The sequence below is a fragment of the Buteo buteo genome, chromosome 5 (genome assembly GCF_964188355.1).
Source record: "Buteo buteo chromosome 5, bButBut1.hap1.1, whole genome shotgun sequence".
NCBI classification, from domain to species: Eukaryota; Metazoa; Chordata; class Aves; order Accipitriformes; family Accipitridae; genus Buteo; species Buteo buteo.
In genome coordinates this window covers 13,300,833-13,322,689 of record NC_134175.1, presented here as the reverse complement: position 1 = coordinate 13,322,689, position 21,857 = coordinate 13,300,833, and the positions used below count along the sequence as shown (strand labels likewise).

The 21,857-nt window shown below is 40.4% G+C and overlaps 1 protein-coding gene across 21 annotated transcripts in view; it reads right to left on the bottom strand.

Annotated features, from left to right (window-relative positions):
- LRRFIP1 (LRR binding FLII interacting protein 1) overlaps positions 1-21,857 on the bottom strand; it is a 116,544-nt gene that overhangs the window by 46,296 nt on the left and 48,391 nt on the right. For 13 of the 21 annotated variants that reach the window (XM_075027888.1, XM_075027889.1, XM_075027869.1 and 10 more), the window contains exons 2-8: positions 19,808-19,894; positions 12,404-12,421; positions 8,376-8,423; positions 6,688-6,732; positions 6,111-6,161; positions 2,406-2,438; positions 1,246-1,293 (exon numbers count right to left, since the gene is read on the bottom strand). In XM_075027888.1, coding sequence (XP_074883989.1) covers positions 1,246-1,293; positions 2,406-2,438; positions 6,111-6,161; positions 6,688-6,732; positions 8,376-8,423; positions 12,404-12,421; positions 19,808-19,894 — 330 coding nt within the window. Of the gene's footprint in view, positions 1-1,245; positions 1,294-2,405; positions 2,439-6,110; positions 6,162-6,687; positions 6,733-8,375; positions 8,424-12,403; positions 12,422-19,807; positions 19,895-21,621; positions 21,673-21,857 lie in introns of those variants that run through there. The other 8 variants (XM_075027882.1, XM_075027884.1, XM_075027887.1 and 5 more) reach the window with 3 other exon arrangements.

Below are 21,857 nucleotides of genomic sequence, written 5' to 3'. Positions count from 1 at the left end.
GTTTCACTTAATGTCAGGTAGAGACACACCAAGAGCCTTATAGTCAAGTTATAGTCACATCTAATGCTTTTTCTTCATGCCCTTAAATAATCCCCCTGCTTAGGGAAATTAAGTTGAACTGACATGATTCATTTTCCACAAATCCAAGTTAACTGTTTATCACTTTATATTTCAGGCACTTCTAAACATATTTGTCTCATTTGCCCTGTATCTTTCAGATTTCAAACCGAAGCCCTGTAGCTCAGGTCACTTCCCTTGTCACTATGACCCATCCTCTCCAGCACATATTTTTGAAGGCAAATGCTCCAGACAATTCTTGAAGAGAAGGGTCAATTTTACCAGACCTCACTGACCATTGTTCTATGCTACGTTAAAATGCTAAGCACCTGATCATAACCTTCATGAAAACTAGAACAAATAAAATTGCATACTGGGGAGGCTAAAATATCCAGATTTTACTTGTTCTCCCTTCATGTGTGATTGACCCTACTCTTTTCCATATTTTCCTCTTGCTTTTAACAGATGCAGAAAACTTGCTCATAGCCATTATGTCCATTTATACTTGTAACATTTTTTACCTTAGACTGTGGCTAATGCTGCTCCTTCTGGCTTTCTCAATCCCACATCCAAATTCCACTTCTCAGAAAATTCTCTGCTGATTTCCAATGCACTAAAGAACCCCAATCCAGCCTGGCAACCTCTTTCTGCGATGAGTAGCCTTCCCTCTGCAGTAGCAGTACACCACTTTGCCTCTCTCATGTACTCTTTCTCTCCCTGGAATTGCTCCCCATGAGATTCACCTAAAATCCTCATTATGTGAAAGCACATTATCCTTTACCTTCCATCCAGGTCTGTCTTTGTGGTGCTCTAAGTAGCGTCCTATTTGTATCAGTGCTAGTAAGGCATTGATACCAAGCAGAATGACCTTTATGAAAGATGCAGCCTTTACTACTTAAATATATATACTAGCTATTTCTGTGTAATGTTAAAGCTCAAGTTAGGTTTTGAGTTTTTCAAAATGTTTTTTACGTACAACACTGATGTAACTGCTTGGATTATATCACATTTTGCAGATGAAGTGATGCTCAGTATTCTCACACACCCAACAAGTCCCAATAATTATACCGTATCCTTGACATTAGGCTGCTGAGCTCTTACAGCCAAAATACTTGCACGTATTCTTTGTCCTATCACAGTGGTTTTGTATGCAAAAACCTCTCTGACACAGTTAGTCAAGATACATACTGCTTTGGAGTAGTTCTTCTTTTTGGTCCTCTCATTCTCTAATCCAGCCTGCAGTGAGATTAAGAATGCAGGATGAAAAGATCAATGAGTTTATGCGCACCCATCCATAGCCAGGCATGCATATCAACATGCAAAAACATCAGTCCAATTTTCCTCCAGCTCTACACAACACGGCTCAGTAAGCACACATGAAAAAAATCAAATCTCAAAGTCAAATGACCAGTTATTAAAGAATATTGTTAAAAGTGATGATAGTGCTGTTAAATTTAGTAGCCACAGTTAAAATCATTCATGCTTGCTGGGTTAAGTCAATTAAAAGAGCTACCAGCTGTCTATACTTACTACATCAATACATTCATGCAAAATCCAAATGTGTTTGAACTATTTCTGTATATAGGTCACTCACAAATAGACACATTGCATTCCTAATTTGAAATAGCACAGGGAACAAAGGAGAGTGAAAAAGCTAGAGAGTCTGTAAAACTACCCTCTGCAGTTTGCTGTCTGCAGAAACTGAGACACCTGTATTTCAACACAGTACTCTATTTTCAACAGTACAAGGAAAATTTTTAAACTGAGCTTGAAGTCCCAATATTCATTCTCCCCTCTGTGCACTTTCTCTTCTTCCTAGAGTTAGCTTTATCTCAACACATTCAATGCAAATACTTGCTCTCATCTTACTGTTACCTACAGAGTTTGATTTTATCCTCCAAAGCAAAGGTAATAGCTCAATACAGAAGCTGTAGCTTTGGTAGGCAGTATATTTGTCCTGTTACCTTTGCTAGATCTATTCAGAATGAGTTTATGAGAGTTTTATTCCTTTCCAGATTTATGCTGAAATAAAACCAGACATACCTGGTCAAATGATGAACAGACTGTAACAGAGAAAGTCTGTTAGGGGAAATAAAAGCTATTCTTCTCTGTCCTATGGTAACTACTGAACTAGACCTAGGTTAGATCTCTCTAATCATTCAGTGCTTTTAATCTGAACTGCGTCAGAGCAGTTGGCAAGGGAAGTAACATCTTTACATCACAGGCCACAAACTGCCTCAGGACAATTTTAGATCATTCCTTATCTCAGATCAGCTGTCACAATTGATGTTAGTTTGTTCTTCATGATTAGTTTTTAACACACACTGCAACTTGCAGACTATTCTCACCACTGGGTAGGTGCTGGTATATTCCAAATGAGACTGTCAAGGCATGAGAGGAAAGAAAAAATCAGACTACAAAGGAAAACACTGAAGCAAGTTAAGGTAATCAAAAGAATCCCCCCAAACAAAACAAACCAACAACAACAACAAAAAAAAAACAAAAAAAAACAAAAAAAACCCAAAAAAACAGGCACAGAGATGTAAATCCCAACTACAGAACTTTGATAATGCAGGACTTCTTGCACAAAGTCAGAAGTCGGGAACTTTGGAGCAAACAAAACAAGGAAAATGCACAAACTCCATCACGAGTGATTAATAACACAACAATATTTCATGCTGGATGGTCTCGGATTAGAGACAGCCAGCTGAGAAGTGGGAGAACAAGGATACTTGTAGTAGAAAAGAGACTGAAGAAAGGCTTGAGTGTCTGAACAAATACAGGATGATGTTACTGAGCTTCCCTAGGAAAAACTGCGTGATAAAGAATCAAGATTGCAGAACTTCTGAAACAAGAAGGCAGGACACTTCTGATGGGTTCAGGATGAGCCACAGAAAGACCATTAAAAATGCACCTTCATCACAGCTGAAGATCTGCCTGCAGGAGGCAGGGATATACTCAAGCTAGCATTGTTATCAACACACTAGGCCACTGTTTACAGTACAGTCGCAGCTGTGACTGTGATCAATTTGCTAGCCTGGTCTAATCAACACCTCAGGTGGTTTTGCAGTCCCTATTGATGGTTGCTTTGCCAGAAACATCCACACCAGCTCCCAAAAAGATAGCTCAGTAGATCTCTGATGCCTGCAGTTCAGACATCCACTTAGAAAATATTCCAGGAGAAAATCCAGAGTAAAACTCGCACAGATTAGTAGGATGGCAAAGTTTTAGGGAGAAATTTCTGATACTGGCTCATTTCATTGAAAACTTCCTGTAGAAAAGAAGCATAGCTTCAAGAAGCACCCCCCCAACACCATCAGCCCCTCACAATGCAATGAGCCCAAGCGCCAAAGATGTAAGATCAATTTTCAGAAAATGGAAGTCTTGTAGACCAATTACAATGGCATTCTGCAACTACAGAAGAAGCCTTCAAATATTAAAAAAAAAAAAAAAGAAAGAAAAAAAGAAAAAGAAGAGCAGTATTCAGAATTCTCTGACTGGTTTTATAAACCCTTTATGGACACAAGGCAACAGCTTTTGGTGCCTTCTTCATGCTAAAATAGCTCAGAAGCCAATCTGAACTCTAGTCCTCAGAGGTAGTTTTTTAGGTTGGCTGTTGTTTTTTGTTTGTTTGTTTGTTTTTACTTTGTTGTCCTGAAGACACACACAGCAAGAGCCAAACCTTCACAAATAGCCAGAGACACATGTGGTCAAACTATTAAAAGCATCTACTATAAACCCACACTAGGAAAATGGTCAGTGTATATTCTATTAATTCATTGTGAATAAAACAACTAAAAGATGTATAAGGGTAAAATTCAGTTCAGACTAGCAAACATTTACTTTCTTCTACAATCCCAGTGCCACTTGGATCAGGGAAGGAAGCTCTGTCAAAACTCTTATCCTGTGCATGCACAAGCGTCAGCTTGGGTACGAATATTCACTGAATGCTACTTCATGAGGACAGGGGGAGTCTGTGCAACATCACTAGAAATACCAGAGTGAAAAGTTTCAACCAGATCCTTCTGTCAGAAAAGGACATTTCACAAAAGTATGAGGTATTTATGGGCCATCCCATGAACCAGCTGGAGACCGTTGTTCACCAGATCAGCAGTGGTTATTGCAGCCTGAAGGCATGCTGGCAGCCCAGAGACTGGCTGCTCCAGGGAAAAAAGGTCAGAAAAGCTTCTTCTCAAGGGGCAGTGGGGAGGCAGAATGCAAGGCTCCTGCTGTTTTAAATATATAACAATAAAACACAGGATCATACTACAAAAACAACATCAAAAGGCATCAGCAGTGGATTTCCATGAGCAAAAGGCGTTTCAGATGAACAGGGCTCCCGCTATACAGTGCCAATGTGCTTGCATCTTGCCACATCAAGAGACACACTATTATAGCCATGGTTAAATAACCCACTTGTATCCTAATAACCTTCTAAACAGTAAGAATTGAAATTTCAACTGATCTAGAGATTTCTTCCTCCCAAAACCACTTTCATAAACATGTCCACATCTAACTCTAATAAATATCGTGTTTCATGTTCAGCTGTGAAGATAAGCTTTTCTTCATCAAATCTTTGGAGCTTTAAGGCATCTTCTAGATTCGAAAAGCGCTCAAATAAGTTTGCAATCTTAAAGAACAAAGATTTTAACAGCATTTCAGAAGTAGCAATAAGGATTCCACTAAACAGGGAACAAGGCAACACTTAAAATTTTTAAGTACATCCTGTGTTATCTTACAGTGAACTCCATTAGGATCACTGAGCAGGCTCTGCAGTAGTCTCCCCCCCCCCATCTTCCAGACTCTTTTAGAAGCATCTGAGATGTTCCACTCTATCCTGTTCTTTTGGGGATACTTTGTTAGGGGGGGAAAAAAAAAAAAAAAAGTAGTTCTAGCCTAGATAACTATTAGCAAGTTTTTTAAGGAGGAAAAAAAAAAATTTTATGGCATGAAATCTCCATAGAAGCCAGAAACCAAGGATTACAAATAAAGATCTTGATACAAATGATATAGGTCTTGCTTGTTCTATAAAAATAGAACTTATCTGCCAGCTTAACCCACATAACTAGTGCTACTGATAGATTAGGAATAACATCAGTAGAAGAACAAATTATTCTGAAACACAACACTTGTAAGCACAATGACTCCATAATAAAAATTAGTCGCAGCTGATTCACATTCAGGACTGCTGAGAGCTTCCTCCATAGTGCTGTCATGGATTGTTTCAGTTTTGGGGTTAGCTGAATGCTTCCCCATAGGTCTCAGAAGCAGCTGAAGACTATCAACAGATGCTGAGACAATAGCATTACCCATTCACAACTACTAAATTGCTTAAACTGTCTTCACAATTACAAGAGCTAATGATGTGTATGCTAGAATGAAGTTAAGATTTGTACACATGTATTATCTGGAAAAATACTGTATTGGTATTTTGAGGAAAAAACTGTTTGAATTTTTCCTACAGATGAGTACTGGTGCACTACAGCACACTCTGCTCTACTAATCCCTCCCTCCACAAAACTCAAGTCTACAGATGAATTTCAAATATCTCTAAAGCAGTTCTGAGCAGAGCATTCACCTGCAGTACCAAAGCACTTAAGACTTATTTCCACGGATAATTTGCTTTTGGTTTCCTGAGCTAATAAACATTGATCAGGTAGTAAGCTAGCACTTCCTCTTCTCAAATTCTCAGTACTGGTAATGAAACAGAGGAGCTTACAAGGTGCATACAAGAAATAGCTGCATATACCAATGTTTTGGCTAAGTATTTCCTGCAATAGTAACAGTGAACAGCATTTACCAGAAAAGTTTCTGTAGAGTCGCATGCCCTGCTGGCATTCCTACACAGTGCATACAAATCGGACAATTCCCCTGGTTGAAAGAACTATTGACCTACATGTACTTGAAGAAAAAAACCCATGTGCCTTGAACATGGAACATGTCGAGACCTTGGAAGGATGGTATTATCAGAGTACTATAACCAGTCCAGTGGCACAGGGGGACAGCAACATTGGTACACACACATGCACACTTAAACTGTACAATTTACCAACCCTCAGGCTTCCACGGCTACCCACTGACATGCGCTCATCTTCATCCGAAGCCTATCAAAAGAAAGTATAAAGACAAGAAAACAATGAAAACAGAAGTAACAGGCAGTGAGGTAAATGCTGATGGCTTTGATGGAAGAGAAGGAAAGAAAAGGCATACAAAATAATGGTCTTTAAAAAAGAAACACATTAAAACTATAAGCAGAAAGTAAATGAAATCATACCCTGCCCAAGAAACACTGTCAAACATTTCACTACAGGGTGAATGACAAGCCTGCTCAGGTGTTCCCTGCTCTATGCTCTTGGCCCATGGTCTGAATAAGTGAATATTAAACACTCTAAGCAGGTTACTTCCCCACCTTCCACCCCCTGCCCCCCTTTATTCTAGCACATTTGCAAAAGCTTCCCAGAGTGACTGGGGAGAGGGCAGAGAAGTCAGGAAGTAGCTTTGGGGTTTGCACTTGCCTGGGTGGGGGGAGGTTGTCTTGTTTTTTCTTTTAAAAAGGAACTGCCTTATACATGTCTTTTATCTTCATTTGAAATGTGTAGCTAAAAAGAAGAAGCAAAAGTAGATACTAACCGAGGCATTTCTTCGGGCTCTACGGGAATAACGCTCACTGTCTTCCTACCAAGGCAGCAGAGAAAAAACAGAGTGAAGTGTTGAAAGGACAGATACACCAACAGAGCACTTTCACAAAGACACAGCAAATTTCAGCAATGTTTAGGAGTCAGTAACGTTAAACCAAGTAACAGAAGGTGACACCCTGTCAAGTCAGAAAAACCCTTTTTCCCCTCATTTGTGACCCTGACTTTCTTCCCCTCCATTTTATTCTGCTACACACTTTTATTACTTTTGCAGAAAACTGTACGCAGTGATGCCTTTATTTCTATCCCCCAAAAAGTTTCAAGTGCATCTCTCTGCATCTGGGAACCAGTATACTTACAGTGATTTTGTAATTAAGCTTTCCAGTTTGCAGTCCTTCAAAATAAATCTCAAAAATATTCTATTGAAATAATGGGGCAGGGTAATGGTCTCTCTCTAGTGAGTATCCCAGAGGGGCACTGTCCGGCCCCTTCTTCCAGACCAAAAGCATCTGTGCTCTGCTGACAGCCTCTGCCACACACAGCACCACTGCCTTTTGCAGGCCAAAGGCTGTGTTAATGCTGGAAGTGCTGTAGGATGTATTACGTTTCAACAAACTGATTTTAACAAACTGATTTTACATGGAATTTAGAAACGGTGATAGAACACTGGGGGGGGGGGGAAAGTTTCAACATTGTAGTTGATGGTTCTCACAGGCGAGCTGATTTCTAAGCAAGTGAATTGCTAGTAAGGTGGAACTAAGCTCACCAAGCAAGGATTTGAAGAGGTTTAATGGCTTATCCGTGAGATTGGAGCATCATTGGTGGACAGTTGGTCCATATGGCAGCAGGCTTTCGAGAAGGCATAGAGCAAACCAGCATTTATGCTGATTAATTATCAAGGGTCAAGGAAGTCAGGGAGTTTGAGAAGTTATCTTCTGCATTGGAAGTCAGCTGTTCGGTTTTGCCTTTTTCAGTGTGCACTACTCAGCTTGTAGGGCAAGGCTCCACAAAAACCAGTTTTCATCCAGCATCACTGGTAACTGATTTCACAAACTTACGTTTCAAAGACATTTGAAGCCACTGTCTTCCTGCCGTTTAACAACTTCTTCATCTTATATTATTGGTGTTAAAACAGTCAGATGCTGCTAATGGCCAAGTCCATACCTGGTATCAACTTCACTAGCTTAGGAAATAGTAAAATCCAGGACATTGTATTATCAGTGAGCACTGCCACAGTAGCAGTAATAATGCATCTGAAGAGTACCCCTGGACCAGTAAGTACAAAGGTAACTGAAGAAGCATGGATGAAACTTGCCCAAAATTTACCTGAAGGCTGATTTGAGAAGTCTCAAATTGTAACAGAATCCACAATAAGCAAAATGAGTACATATATTCCTTGTATCACAAGTGGCTTTAATGAGTCTATATGCTAACCTAATCTTCAAGCGATAGGGTGGAGACAGAGGTCTGTAAAAGGAGATGGCTCTAACCAAACTCCTGCCAGTTTTAAGCTGATCAAAGCCAATTTTCAGGTATTGATGCAGACTGCAAGAATGCTTGTGATGAGAGTGGAATTCACATTTCCAGTACATGAAAATACCTACTTTGTGGGATTTCAAACTCTATGAACTATACAAAACTTCAGCGCATAAAAGTTGTTTAGCTACGTTGACCAAGGCCTACCATCCATTGCTCGATGTCTCCCCATTTAGTATCCAGACCATAATATTTCTACAGACAGAAAAGGGAAAAAACAGAATTTAGATGAGAAAGGCAAACACAGAACATTTAGACATGCATTGCCAGGTTTTGGCCAAGCGACACAGCTCCACGCACACAAACATGCCAGGGAAAAGCCACACTGAGTGCCACCAGAGCCCTCTGCAACACGTGCCCAGGAAAAGCTGCCCGGCAGGGGGAAAGGGGTCTTTGGAGTACAGTCGGGGTACTTGACAGCTTCTTCTTTCTCAGCAGTGCAAAAAAAAACCAGTGCCGTGAGGACAGGAGCAAGGAGCATAATGAGTCTTGAATTCCTGACCCATTTAAGTCAAGACTCATTACAAGGGATCCAAATGCAGAACACTTTCAGGATGAAAAACGCTGTCAAATCATGTTTACCGTATAGATTTGTCAAACTGGGAAGACAAGTTGAATACAATACAACTAATCTCTGTGCATTCTTATTCCCTGTATTCAGAACTCCCCAGAGCTCCTTTTCAGAGCCCAAGGCTTTTTCCCTACACTTCAACTATCTTGGCAGTGGTGGTATCACTAACAAGGATAAAAACCAACATGCTTCACCAATGCAGGCAAGACCGGAAAGCTCTGTGCATTTCAGTACCAAATGCCATGCATTTTCTTAGTAGACTGTCTCTCCTGAATCGTTTCTCAGTTCATAATTTCTTTGCACAACATTGGGAACTTTCCAATGAACCTGTATTTCTACCAGACAGCAAGTTGTCCAAAGATCCACAAGTTCAGAAGGATTTTTCTTCCTCCCCAAACACGTGTTTCAAATCTACTCTCAGGAATTTTGCATTTATAATGGTGATCATAACATTCTTGTGTGAAGAAAAATCACCAGCCTAAAGCACAGTAATTGGCAAATGGAAATACTGCTTAAGGAAGCATAATACGTATTTTAGAAAAATTTAGATTATGTGCTTTGAGGTTCATATATTTGTGGAAAAAACAAGCCTGTACTTGCCTGCTTTCCTAGAGGCTTGAGGAGGCAGGAGTATCAATAGTCAAAACCTTAGGTAATGATCAAAAAAATCAGGAACCTATTCTGTATTATACTCTGCGCTTAGCACTCACTCAATGGTATTAATGTAATTTTACTTTCACCCTTAAAAAACTCATTCACTATTCATTAATAAACTAGAACAAACAGCTGACTGTTCTTTGATACTGTACCAGTTTATTCCCACTTCAGAGTTCTTCCTCGTTAAACAACAAAATTATTTTCAAGTTAAGGTCATCTTCATTTTCATCTTAACATCTCTGGAGAGAAGAAAGTCTGTTATGAAGTAGAGTAGGCAGCGGGGCACTCAATTACACATCCTGGGTAGCCCAAACCGTACAAGGACCTTTAAATGCTGTCAGTTTGGGGGTCAAATTGGTAAAAGGCAGGAGCTCACAGCAATCCCATTTATTAGGACAAATATTAGAAAATAAGTTTTTAGGCCAGTAATTTGAAAACAGGAAATAAATTCACTGTATTGGAGACTTAAATAGTATGCAAACATAAACATCCCTCTGCAACAAGGAAAAGGGACAACAGTTCAACAAGCTCTTTAACCACACCCCCATTAGAACAGGGAAGTATTCCCCTCTGCTTTCCCTGCAGAGCATCTCAGTGTGTGCTCAAATACATCTAATATTCCTATACAATGTCTAGCCAAATCACACACAAGTCAAATTTCTCCCTTAAACTACATGAAATCAGAGTGCATGACATGAACCGTTGTTTCTTCAAGCATTACACACTTCCTCACAAGTGCTCAGACTAGTTACTTTGAGGCAGAAGCATGACACATACAACAGCCTGTTACAAAATTAAGTTTTAAGTACATCACATCCTGAAAATGACCTCTGAAAATTACATGAACTCCAGCTGGTCAGGACTGCGTACATGATCAGAACCTACAGATAATATGCTTTGTAGTAAGTCACGTCAGGTAAAGCCTTAGTAGAGGCTTTTTTCCCACTCTATGAGATGTGTAACATTTTCTAACTCTAGAAATCAATTTCAAAAAAAACACCACACTATGAAAATGAAGAATCCTTTCTCACACATAGGAAGGATCCATAAACATGCTAATAATTTCTGTAAGGTCTGCTGCTTCCTTTTCCTAACCTCTGTTCTCCTTACTTTCTGACATAGGCTTCTGAATTCAGTTTTGCAAAAGGGAGAAAAGGAAATATCGCTTAAGAGACTTGTTATGTCACAAGCTAAGTTCCACTCACAGTCTTTTCCTCCACCATTTAAAATTACATAGCTACACACTTAATATCCCCAAAAGAAAAATGTTAATGAATGTGATTGCCTTGAGACTATTTTTAATTTATAATATTTTAAACAGCAAACTGCACTGAACTGGCAGCATTTGAAGTCTCACATATTTTGCCCCCTCAACCACTTCCATTTCCTTCTCTGTGTGGACTCTTCTGTTCTGCCCTGAGGGGCCTGGTTTGAATGGCCACATGGGTTAAAGGAAGAAATGGTGCTTATTCGCTTACCCATTCATTTGGGTTTTAGAGGCCTTTGCCAGACTCAAGTTCCCTTCTACCCTGAAAACTGATATTACAATTAAATAATTAATGACGTTAATACCATTGAGAGAGAATTCCAGATCAGATTTGCTCACTGAGTGACAGTGAAACTGCTAGACTTGCAAACGCGCTACAGGATGTTGTGAGGCTAACCCACTTATCTTCTCATCCATATCAGGACACGAACAGTAAACAACCTCCTTGCCTCCCATGAGGCTGCACTTGTACCAGAAGATTAAATTAGTTCCTATAAAGGAGACTGATAACAAGCCTGTTGATCCATGGGCAGATGTTAATTTGAGTCACTCAGTACATAGTCAACTCCACAAATAAAAACAAGAGTAAGATGTATTTGTTGCCAAATTGATGGGGTCAGGATTAAATACCAGAGCACATGATTTGAGAAGCTATCGTCACATACATATGCACTTAAAGAGGAGAACAGCATTTCCAAGAAGCACACGCACTGCTAGGTCAAGCAAGTGAAACATGCAGTTAAAGGCAGCTGGAGTGCCAGAACAAAAACAAACAGGCTGTGGTTTTAGGAGACATTTATCATTCAGCAAGCAATAAAAATATCTCAGGAAAAAAAAAACATTCAATAAGGTAGAAAATGGCAGGCTTGAAGAAACAGATGCTTTCTCCCTCCTTGCAAAATCTCTTTGGAGCTATTTATCTTTCTAGGTACCACACAGTTCACATGCTGGAAGTATAGAACAGCCAAACATCGTAACACAAAACCCCAAACTCTCTGTTGTTACATAGCAAGCAACCTCAGTTAGGGCTATTATTATTATTATCATCTTTGCCATCATTTGGAACTGTGAAAAGGAAATTGGAAGGAGTGAAGAGATCATGGCTTTAAACTGAGGTGAGAGAGGATTAAACAATATAAAAGCATTTATAATGCTTAGGTTACATTGGAAGAAAGGCCATACAGTTTATTTACCAAAAGATTATAAATTCAAACACAGCATCCCTGATTTCCTTCAGTGACTTTCTGCAAACAAATTCATCTGAAAGTCATTCTTCCTGTTGACACCTGTTAAATGCTTGCCCAGCCTGAAAGATTTTCAGTGATACTCTTGGCCTTTAACACACAAATGTCTGTATAGTTCTTGGTGCCACGTGGAGCCACCACTCCTTCCTATGATGGCTGGTTTGCCAAATTACTCTTCTGCTTACTGCTTATTCTTTGCCAAACAGTCTGTAGGAAAAATTGTATTAAGTGCCTGACCAGACACATTTTAATGGGTCACCTTCCCCCATTCCCCTTTATTATACACCCCACAAGGCTAGGGGAGGGAAGGGGGGAATTGCATGGAAATACAAAGCCTGCTGTGCATCTTCCATTCTTTAGAGGTTCTTCTGAAATACTAGCAAGACTCATAACGTGGGAACACACGCAAACAAGAATGAAAGAGAGTGAACCCTACCTTCTGAACTTGATAGATCTAGGGAAAAAGGAAAAGGAAAGAAACAAGGAAACAAAAAGCTAGCATGAATGAATAAATAGCAATGCAATGTTCCACAGCTCATTCTAAAGGGGAAAAAATAATCATTTATACAGAATATACAGCAAAACACAAATACAAAAAAGTGCACATCAAAGCCCTGTAAAGTTAGGTAGAATGAAAGCAGTGTTTACATTCTAGGCATCCTCCATGTGCCCAGCTAAAATACAGCATTCCTGTTTTCATATCTGCTAGACTCTTAGAGGCACACACAACATTTCCTCCCTAGACTTTGCATCGGACCAGAGCCTAACCCAGCCATGAGCTAGGACCTCTCAATTTTCCTATCTCCCTCTTTCAAAGGAATGGATGCCCAAATATTCACCTGGGATGACAATTATGCATCTACCATCACAATAAAAGCAAACAGCATTAACTGCAGGAAATCTATCGTTCTTTAAAAGACAAATTTTGTCCTTAACTAATTAGTTAAGAATAGTTACAAAAGTATCAATGCTATACATCTGTCACCTGTGTACAGCAGCATCAGCTTGTTAAAACTCCAAAAATTTCTTGCACATATACTGCCCGCATTGGAGGATCTCTGCAGGTTGCTTCTTCGATTTTTAATGTTTCCACGGAGACTCACACTATTTGCAGGCCCTAATAAATGCACTGCTGACTCTGCAAAATTGTTCCGTAGTCTTGAGCCATTTTAATAATACACAAAAGCATTACAGCCACTCTGAACTTTAAGTGGAAAACTGCCCTTGACTGATAGCCATGTGAAAACAGAAAACATGTTTTTTCTTGCATCTCACCTAGCACTTCTAAAACAAGAAACCCCTCTTGTTCAAAAACATCTAACTGGCTACACGAATCCAGAAGGAATTTGCAGCTTCATTCTCTCCACTTCTCTGCTGAACACCTAGCTTTGCATCTCTACGAAATGTATCACAGCTCTGGCCTGAGAGCCCTCAGGAGCTGCCTTATGCTTATTTTCCTAGATGAGCACTGATGCTGAATAAACACCAACACCAGCCCTGTGCTCTACGAGTACAACCCAGGGGGAACAGTACATTGCTCTGACTCCGGTCCTTCAGCTGGTCAGCAGGCAGCATGGTAGTCAGTCTCTTGTATTCTGGAATGTTCAGTGTATCCCTGCCATCCACTGCTGTTCTGTGCCACCTCAGGTGAACCCAGATCCCAACGTTGGGAAGCAGAGTGTACTTCTTTCAATCCCTGCCCTCCTGATCAGGTTCTCCTTCATGATCATGAAGGAGAACTGCAGAACCCAGCTTGATACCTCAGAAGCATTAATTCCTGTTCCTACAAGTGCAGGGGGGATAATTAGGACCCACATTTAAAACTAGCATTCCCACACAACTAATCACCTTGCTTACCTTTTACTAGAAAACCCTGAAAAGGAAAATGAACTAAACCTTCCCACAGTTCCCAAGACTGCATATCGACTCCCATCTTTTGCTTCTCCGTTGCACAGGCAGAGTGCCTTTCATCCATACACAGAAGCCAAACACCACCATTTTAGATGTGGCAATTACCACGTAGCTGTTTAAGCTTTAACTTTTCAATGCCATTGCTTCACCCACACTTCGAGGCAATGCCATGGAAGTCTTAATTTTCAAACCCCTATGCTTCAGCCTTGACATAGCAGGTATTCCCATTCAGTGCAAAGTGAGACACACAAGAAGTCTTACGTCCGGGACCCAGATTGCCAATGGATAAGACAACAACAAGGCCCTTGTTCAGGGCCAGACGCCGTGGAGGGCGATGGAGAGGAGCACAGGGACAAAGCCAAGTCTGTCATCATAACTGTTCCAGCGTTTTATAAAACCTGGAATTTTTTGGTCATCCCTTAGCTAACAGGCATTACAACAACTCTGCTCCAAAGTGACTGATCTCTATCAGTGTACTGTCTTCCTTAGATAGCACGTTACAGGAGAAAACAAACATTTTAAAACAATAATCTCTATTGCAGGTATGCCCCCCCCCGCCCCGAGCTTAACAGAGTCAATAGACATCTAAGCAGTCAAATACCTTAAACAGCACTTTCCTGTAATATGGTATGACCAAAAAAGGAAGAAGAAAAAAAAAAGTGTTTTGTCCACAGCAGACTGCTTTCCTGGTTTCCTCATGTCATGAGGTTTTCCACAAAAATAGTGTTTCACAAACAACTTTAGAATGGGACAGAATAAGCCAGTGAAGCATGGTTAGATGGCAGCAGAAGGCAGAAATGCAGAATCTACTAAAAACACCTTCAACATTGTCCCTCTCCAAAAATTTTCCTCTGCATCTTCACACTGGTTGTATAAGAAAGATACAGATTAACCATCACAAACCTCCTAAATTTCTTCCCTGCATATGTAAGCAACAAGTTCTATAGTCAGTCTCTCCCCTCCCATTCAAGCCATGAGAATTCTGCTTTTCTCTAGTTCTTCCTGCACTGCCTGGGATTTTAAATGGCTTCAAACAATCCCAAATGCCAGCTGCACCATGGGACTGGCTGACTCAGATCAGACTTGCAGGCACCAAATCCTAGCAAGGGAAGAAGGGGCCCAAGTCACAGTCAACAGGATGGGTGAGCAGATCAAGAGTGTTTGCAAGTCTTTTCCCCACATTAACTTGACTTTAGTACATTTACTGAATTTACTACATGCTCAAGGAACTGACATGGAAAAAAGAAACCCACAACAGACAGTACTGGTAACATATTTTATTCCAAAGAAATATGAATCCAAAGGAGGAAAAGTATGTGCAAATGAGTATGCTGGTAAAGAACAAATTTACAAAATAGCAAAGGCAAGTTTTGTGCTATGCCCTCAAAGTGAGAGCTGAAGATGAAGCTAGGAGACAAGCACAATGCACTTGCCTTGAACTAGAAGTACAGGCTCATCTGCTGTGTGTACTGGCAAGGACGAATCTTATCCTGCAGATGAAGGAGTGGGAGGAGATCATTCTCTTTTCACTTCAGGCACTAATATCAGCTTAAATTGTGGTCTCCAAGTGTCAGTCCTCGAAGAGACATTTAAAGTCTTGCCAGCAGAACACACAGAAGGTACTCCTACATAAAATGTTCTTTACAATTAGCCCTAATGCTGCAGCTTTTATGTGTCTTGAAACATTAGTGTTAAATATTTCTTGGAAAAAAAAGCTTTAACATATCTTACACCAAGCTTCTAAGAAAAAAAAAAAACAAAAAACAAAACAACATACAAAAAAATTCTTCTCTCCATTTTACCTGGTAGCTCCACAAGAATTAATAATTTGTTACTCAGAAAAACCGAGCTGACAACTCCTGATTCACTCTTCTGTGTGAATTAAAAATAATTATCTCTATGCACACAAGCATTTGTCTCATTACCAAACACAACTCTACAGTACAAGCCAAACGGACTGGCCTTAGACTCTGAATTGTAAACCAAATGTTTAAAGACCACGGCAGCATGGTATGGTAAAAAACACAGAACCCATTGCTGCTGTGACTCCCACCAGCTGGGTGGGTCCCAGTGGTATGGATGCAGGCAAGGGAGCAAGTACCATCTACTATAATCATCCTTTCAGCTTAGAACATGCATTGGCACTGCCTCGCATGAGAGCTCTCCTGTACTGACTTACTATGCATGGAAGCATACCAGAAAACCTACCATAACCTCCAGATTAATTATTTACATCTCTGGTGGATAACAACAACAAAGCGGCACAGAATAAGAAGTCAGAAACATTCAAGCAGTTATGTTTATTAGATCTGTGCCTTTCTTAGACCCTCATGACCAGGAACCCATTCTCTACTAAATATATAAATATATATACATATATGTGATTCAAGAGTGATCACTACCCTTATCTTCATAAATTAGCATGTATCAGATATTGATTCTTGTGCTCATTTTCTTTCTTCAGCTTCAGAAAACACTTTTCATTTACCTACCTAGTTTATACTTTCCTATTAAACTTGTACTCATGCTTCCTTCTTACCTTCCTCTCCTGAGAAGGAAAGAAAAAAACCCAAAAAAGCCCACAAACCAACCCCTACACCAAAGCACTGGCACACTTATCCTTCTTTCTGCTGTCAGGCATGAGGTGATGCCAGGTGATGAATCGATACTGCCTCTGGAACACACCTGCAATCCTGCCCCACCACAGCGAACAGAGCAGCCTTCCACAGTAACTTTCCCACATCTCACACTGCATTTCAGAGTGTTTTCTTCCAAAAGCCCGTCTATTTCTGCTATATAATTTCTGCAACTATTGTTCTACTACAGCAGTATGTTGCTTCACGTTAAGTTTCTAGAAGAACTGTTAGTCACCTTGTATTTCAAACCAAGTTTACTAAAGCTATCCCTCTGAGCACACAAACCACAAGATGAATAGCACTGACCACTGGCAAGAGGTACTGCAGCCTGAGCAAGCGCTGAGCCCACACCTGCAGCAAGCATGCTCATCATCATCTAAAAGCCAAGCTGTCTGCCACGAGCTTCTCATTGTATGCTCCTTTCAAAAGGAAAGGAGCTTATCAATAGTGCGGCTGATGAAGAATACAATTTTAAATTTCCAAAAGAACAGACTATGCAGCAATTTCTGTTGTCAATTATGCATTTTACATTAAATAATTCCTGCCAAAAGAAGAGCTAGGTATGATATCGTGTAGTCTTCACCATTTACCTATGAGCTTTACTACACAGTTGACTAATCTTTGGTGCACTCTTCACGTATGCTAGCCAACAGTACCAGCACAGGGCATTTCAATAGACTCCTAATGAATTTGCTCATTTTACCTACAGAAGCATTCCTAAGAGAACGAAAATCTCAGATACCTGGTGCATTTGCATTGATATTTCTTTTGTAATGGCAAGCAGAACATTAGCTAAATCACGTATGTAGACTTATGATGCAAAAGTCACCCAATTATTTTAAAATGAGGAAAATGAAGCACGAGATTAAGAAATGTCATTAATATTAGATGGTGGGCAGGAGAAGAGCTAATTTCTAGTCCAAATCCAAATCATTAATACACCCTACTTCATTGCCAGCAAGAGCTATACTGCCATGGTTATAGCTTGTAATAGTAGCATCTGGAAACTTTTAACCCAGACCAACAATGTAAATATATTCTCAAGTAAGCCATGCTCCACAAGAAGCCTGTCAGGGCATGTATGCTGATTTAAGCATGAACAAGTACACACACATGCAATAAATTTATTTATTGCTTTTTAACTCCCATAACTGGCTCTAAAAACCTCCTGAAGTAGTAATGCAATTGCTTTAAGTTCTGGTTATTCAACGTGGCAGTAGTGGGAATGTGCTATTTACTTCTCTGAAAAGTTTGCAAAGGAAAACGAAGCTGGCAGACAATCAGTATGGACACCAGTATCACAGTACATTCTCCTCCACGGAAGGGGTAGCTGCCAAACTCTTGTGTTGATAGCTGCTTGGGATTTTCTGTATTTACGTTTTCTTTTATTACATCTGCAAGATACTTGTGGCAATGAAAAGCTTCCTGCAGCCATCCTTACTAGCTCTACCTTGCATCTGGGGCCTGAGATCAAGCTATTTGAAAAAAAGTTACAGAATATCCAAGTTTGCAAAATATTAAATAAAAGTGTAGTCACATTATGTCATTTATGCCAGTGAATTACAAAACAGATTGTAGTCTGGCTTAGCTTTCACTGAATTTGGTGTTTGACAGTGACATCCTGTACTATTCAACTTCTACCTATAAAAAGAAGTTTTCACAGATTTTCAGATCACTAGCTCTTCAGTTATTAACTGCAGGAGCACACACACAAGCTTTAGTTTTCACACCAAAATTTCAATTTACTAGGACACCCTTTGCAGCATGAGCTTTTAATCTTCACAGCGGTCATCGGCTCCATTAAAGTTATCTGCAAATTAGATGCTAACACCACTGACACCCATATTTACTTGGCTGCCCAAACAAAACACCTAGTGGTTGTTTGCCACGGATCTTCCAAAGGCTGCTCAGCAAGTCCCATCACTCAGGCCATAGGCACAGCAGACAGCTTGACAGTACCAATGCTTATCTGCAGTCCAGGCATTCTGATTGCAGTCCAGGTTGCAAGAAACATTCTTCAAAAAGCAACTGTAGCAGAAAAAGGTTCCTCTCTGCCATAAGTCCCGTGCTTGCAGCAATGCTTCCCCACAGCTTTTACTCCTGGTGTGTTTGCAGGTACATCTAACCCTGCTGCGGCTACAGAGTGCTAAGACACATCCAGACGTGCCTCAACTAGACATGACGCTCCAGCCCAAAGCTGAGCCTGGGCAAACTGCCCAGGTGCTTCTTTTGCAGGCTGATTACTGCAGCCTGCACCAACACTAATCTGCTATCACATCCCAATTCACTGTTTGAAAGCTAAGCTGAATCTTTCTCTGCACCCTAAAGCACAGATGTACATTTATTCTTACTACGTATTCCCACACCCTGACCCCAAACTCCTTACTTCATCCCTTTCCTTCAAAATCTATTTGAAAAAATTAAATTACTATCACTGTTGGCCTTGTTACATCTACTCCACTGTTTCATTAAATGCACATGAACAAACACAAGTTTTAAGCCCTTCTGGGTTAGTCCACCTATGCCAACCCATGCTTGTAGCCCCATTCTAGTAGCGCTAGTTCAGCTTCTAGAGTTTCAAAACAAATGCTGCTCTCAATTTCTTGGAGTGGAGTGACATTTAGCACAGCTCCTACTTGTCAAACACAGCGGGAGCAGAACAAGACTTTTTGGTCTTTAAGATCATTCCTACTCTGGAAGCCCATGATCTCCCACACACTGACATGTAGAGGCACAGTAACTTTGCTGATGGTATAAACCAACTAGCTCTTCCAGAATTTGGGAGAGACTACACCAGGCATTTAATCCAAACACTTTGGAGAAGGTAATGTTTTGCCAAGTTCAGTTTCTACCACTACTTCTGCCACAGCAGACGATCATTTTTACAAAATGGTGGAGACCACAATGCCAGCTTCACAGCAATTAAGCAAAACAACTTACAAGTGGAGTTATACAATGGCCAAGAGTCTTCCATATTCATTAGATTTTTACTGAAGTGATAAGAATCCACCCCTCCAATGCACACACAAACAAGCTGCGTACTTCAAAGTTTAATATTACACAATGATTACCAACTAACCACCAGTATTTTCTGTGAATAATTATACTGGCTTCACCAAGATAAAATTCTTGCCACAATCCGTATTTCTTCCAGGTTATTTTATTTGCTATTCAATATTAGCTCCACACAGACTATTAATGTTTCAACAAAATATAGATTAACTCTTTGTTCCACAGTCTCAGATTATATTCAGGAAAGGTGATCAAAACACCCCCCAAAGCCTTTACCATACCTCCTTCTGCTGCCTCTCCAGTTCCTTCATTCGGATCTCCCGAGCCTCTGCCCGCGCCGCTCGCTTTGCTGCGAGTCTTGCTTCAGCCTGCAAACGGGAACACAGCAATGAAATAAAAGCTGGACAATTCAACGTGAAACACACTTGTTAAGCAGGGCATGAAATAAGGAGACTTGACTCAGCAGAACTGTAAACACACCTGTAGGAGTTAATTCTCTATTGCAAGTAATGGCCCTGCCTTCCATAACTCGTTACGCTTCACAGGCAGGTAACACACCCTCGTGTAGGCACTACCCTCAGTTAGCAGTTGTGTTTACAAGTGCTCTGTGTTTCTTTAATTACTATTTGTGTAGACAGAGAGGAAGCAGCGAGATTTATTTAAGAAAGCTGGGTTTTTTCTCTTTCTTTTTTTTTTTCCTGCGGTGCAGCTTATTTTTAATTGATGAATTAATTTGACCAACAGCAAACACATTATGTGCCATTTTTCCTAACCACTGACATTGTGCACACATACATGCACAGTTAGGTAAACATTGCTGTTCAGCATGACTATGCACAACTAAGGTTGAAATGATGGAGGCTAGGGAGTAAGGAACCTGAGAAAATGCACTAACTCAAAGTCTCCAGACGTCCGTATTCAAGTCCAAACCTCTCTGGAGTGGAAATCTGCCAACAGGTCTCTCGGGAGATCTACAGTGCTTCCTCATTTCAGCCCAATTGGAAGTGGTGGAACATGCTATACAGTAACATTTTTAATATTCTGCTTTTAATCCCAGGCAAAGCCAGTTAGTCTTATTGAGAAAAATGTAAAATTAGCTCAGGCTTGGTACAGCATGACTGCGAGCAGTTTACCCAGCGTAATTCAGAATAGCTCAGCAAGGAGCAAAAGGCATCATTCAGCTAGCCACCCTGGTGTTACACCCAACTCCTCTGCTTCCGAAACCTTTTACTGTAAGCACAGCACCCAATTTAACAGGAAAAACTGCAATAATATCAAGGTTAAGCATACAGAAGATGAAAATGCCAGTGCTTTCACTAGCACTTCTAAACAGAAGGAAAACCAGAAAAGAAAGGTGTAATTTCTTTTCCCTTCTGTAAGTATATTCACCACTCAAACTTGTAGAAAAGGGCCACAACCTTCAAGAACACAAAACAAAACACAGAAAAAAGCCAAAAAAGTAGTAAGTTGGCTGAAACTTTCAGCTAACAGAAATGGGCTATTGAAAACCAAGCACAAGCTGGTGAATGGGAGGACTAGGAGCCTTGCAGTGCTGTAGATCTTAAATCCTCACCAACGATAACAAAATCTGAAATATACAGTCACTAGGCCAAAATTTACATTCACATCACCCACATTCTACAAAACCCCACCACAAGCAGCCCCAATCCTTAAATACCACCATTGTTCAGTTATTGACATTTTCCCCCGTTTTACTGCGGTGCCCCTAGACTTGAACTGGTAGGCACGCAGACTCCTTTTGACAACTTTTGCAGCTCCCTGTTGCGCCAATACAATCTATTTAAATGAACAGAGTTTCTAATTCTTGAAACACAGACAACTTCAACCTGAAAAACTACTTGTAACAACAGAAAAACCTTCTCAGAGGGTAAAAATGCCCATAGCAGAAAGAGCAAAGGGTTGGTTTTGCACAGAGCACTGCTCTCTTTTCAGTTCATTGTTTGAATTTTGAGGTAACTGGCTCTGCTGTGGACAGAAACTGCAAAATGCACGCATGCTCTCGCACCTAGAGAAGACCTCCATGCTTGCACCCAAAAACCATCCCCTCTCATCAACACACAGTGCCGTTACTTACAGAGCCAAGTGATGGCAGGCTCCAGGGTGTAGGCATGTGTTACCGCAAGCATTTTCAAGGGACCATGGCTTCAAGAGCACTCACCAACCTGAAGCAGTTTGTCCAAAAAAACCAAAACCAAAAACAACAACAAAAACCAAACCAAAACAAAACAAAAAAACCCAAACCAAACAAAAAAACCACCACAGCCCTGCCGCTGGGCAAATACTAGGCGAAATCCCTGCCAGGCAGTGTTA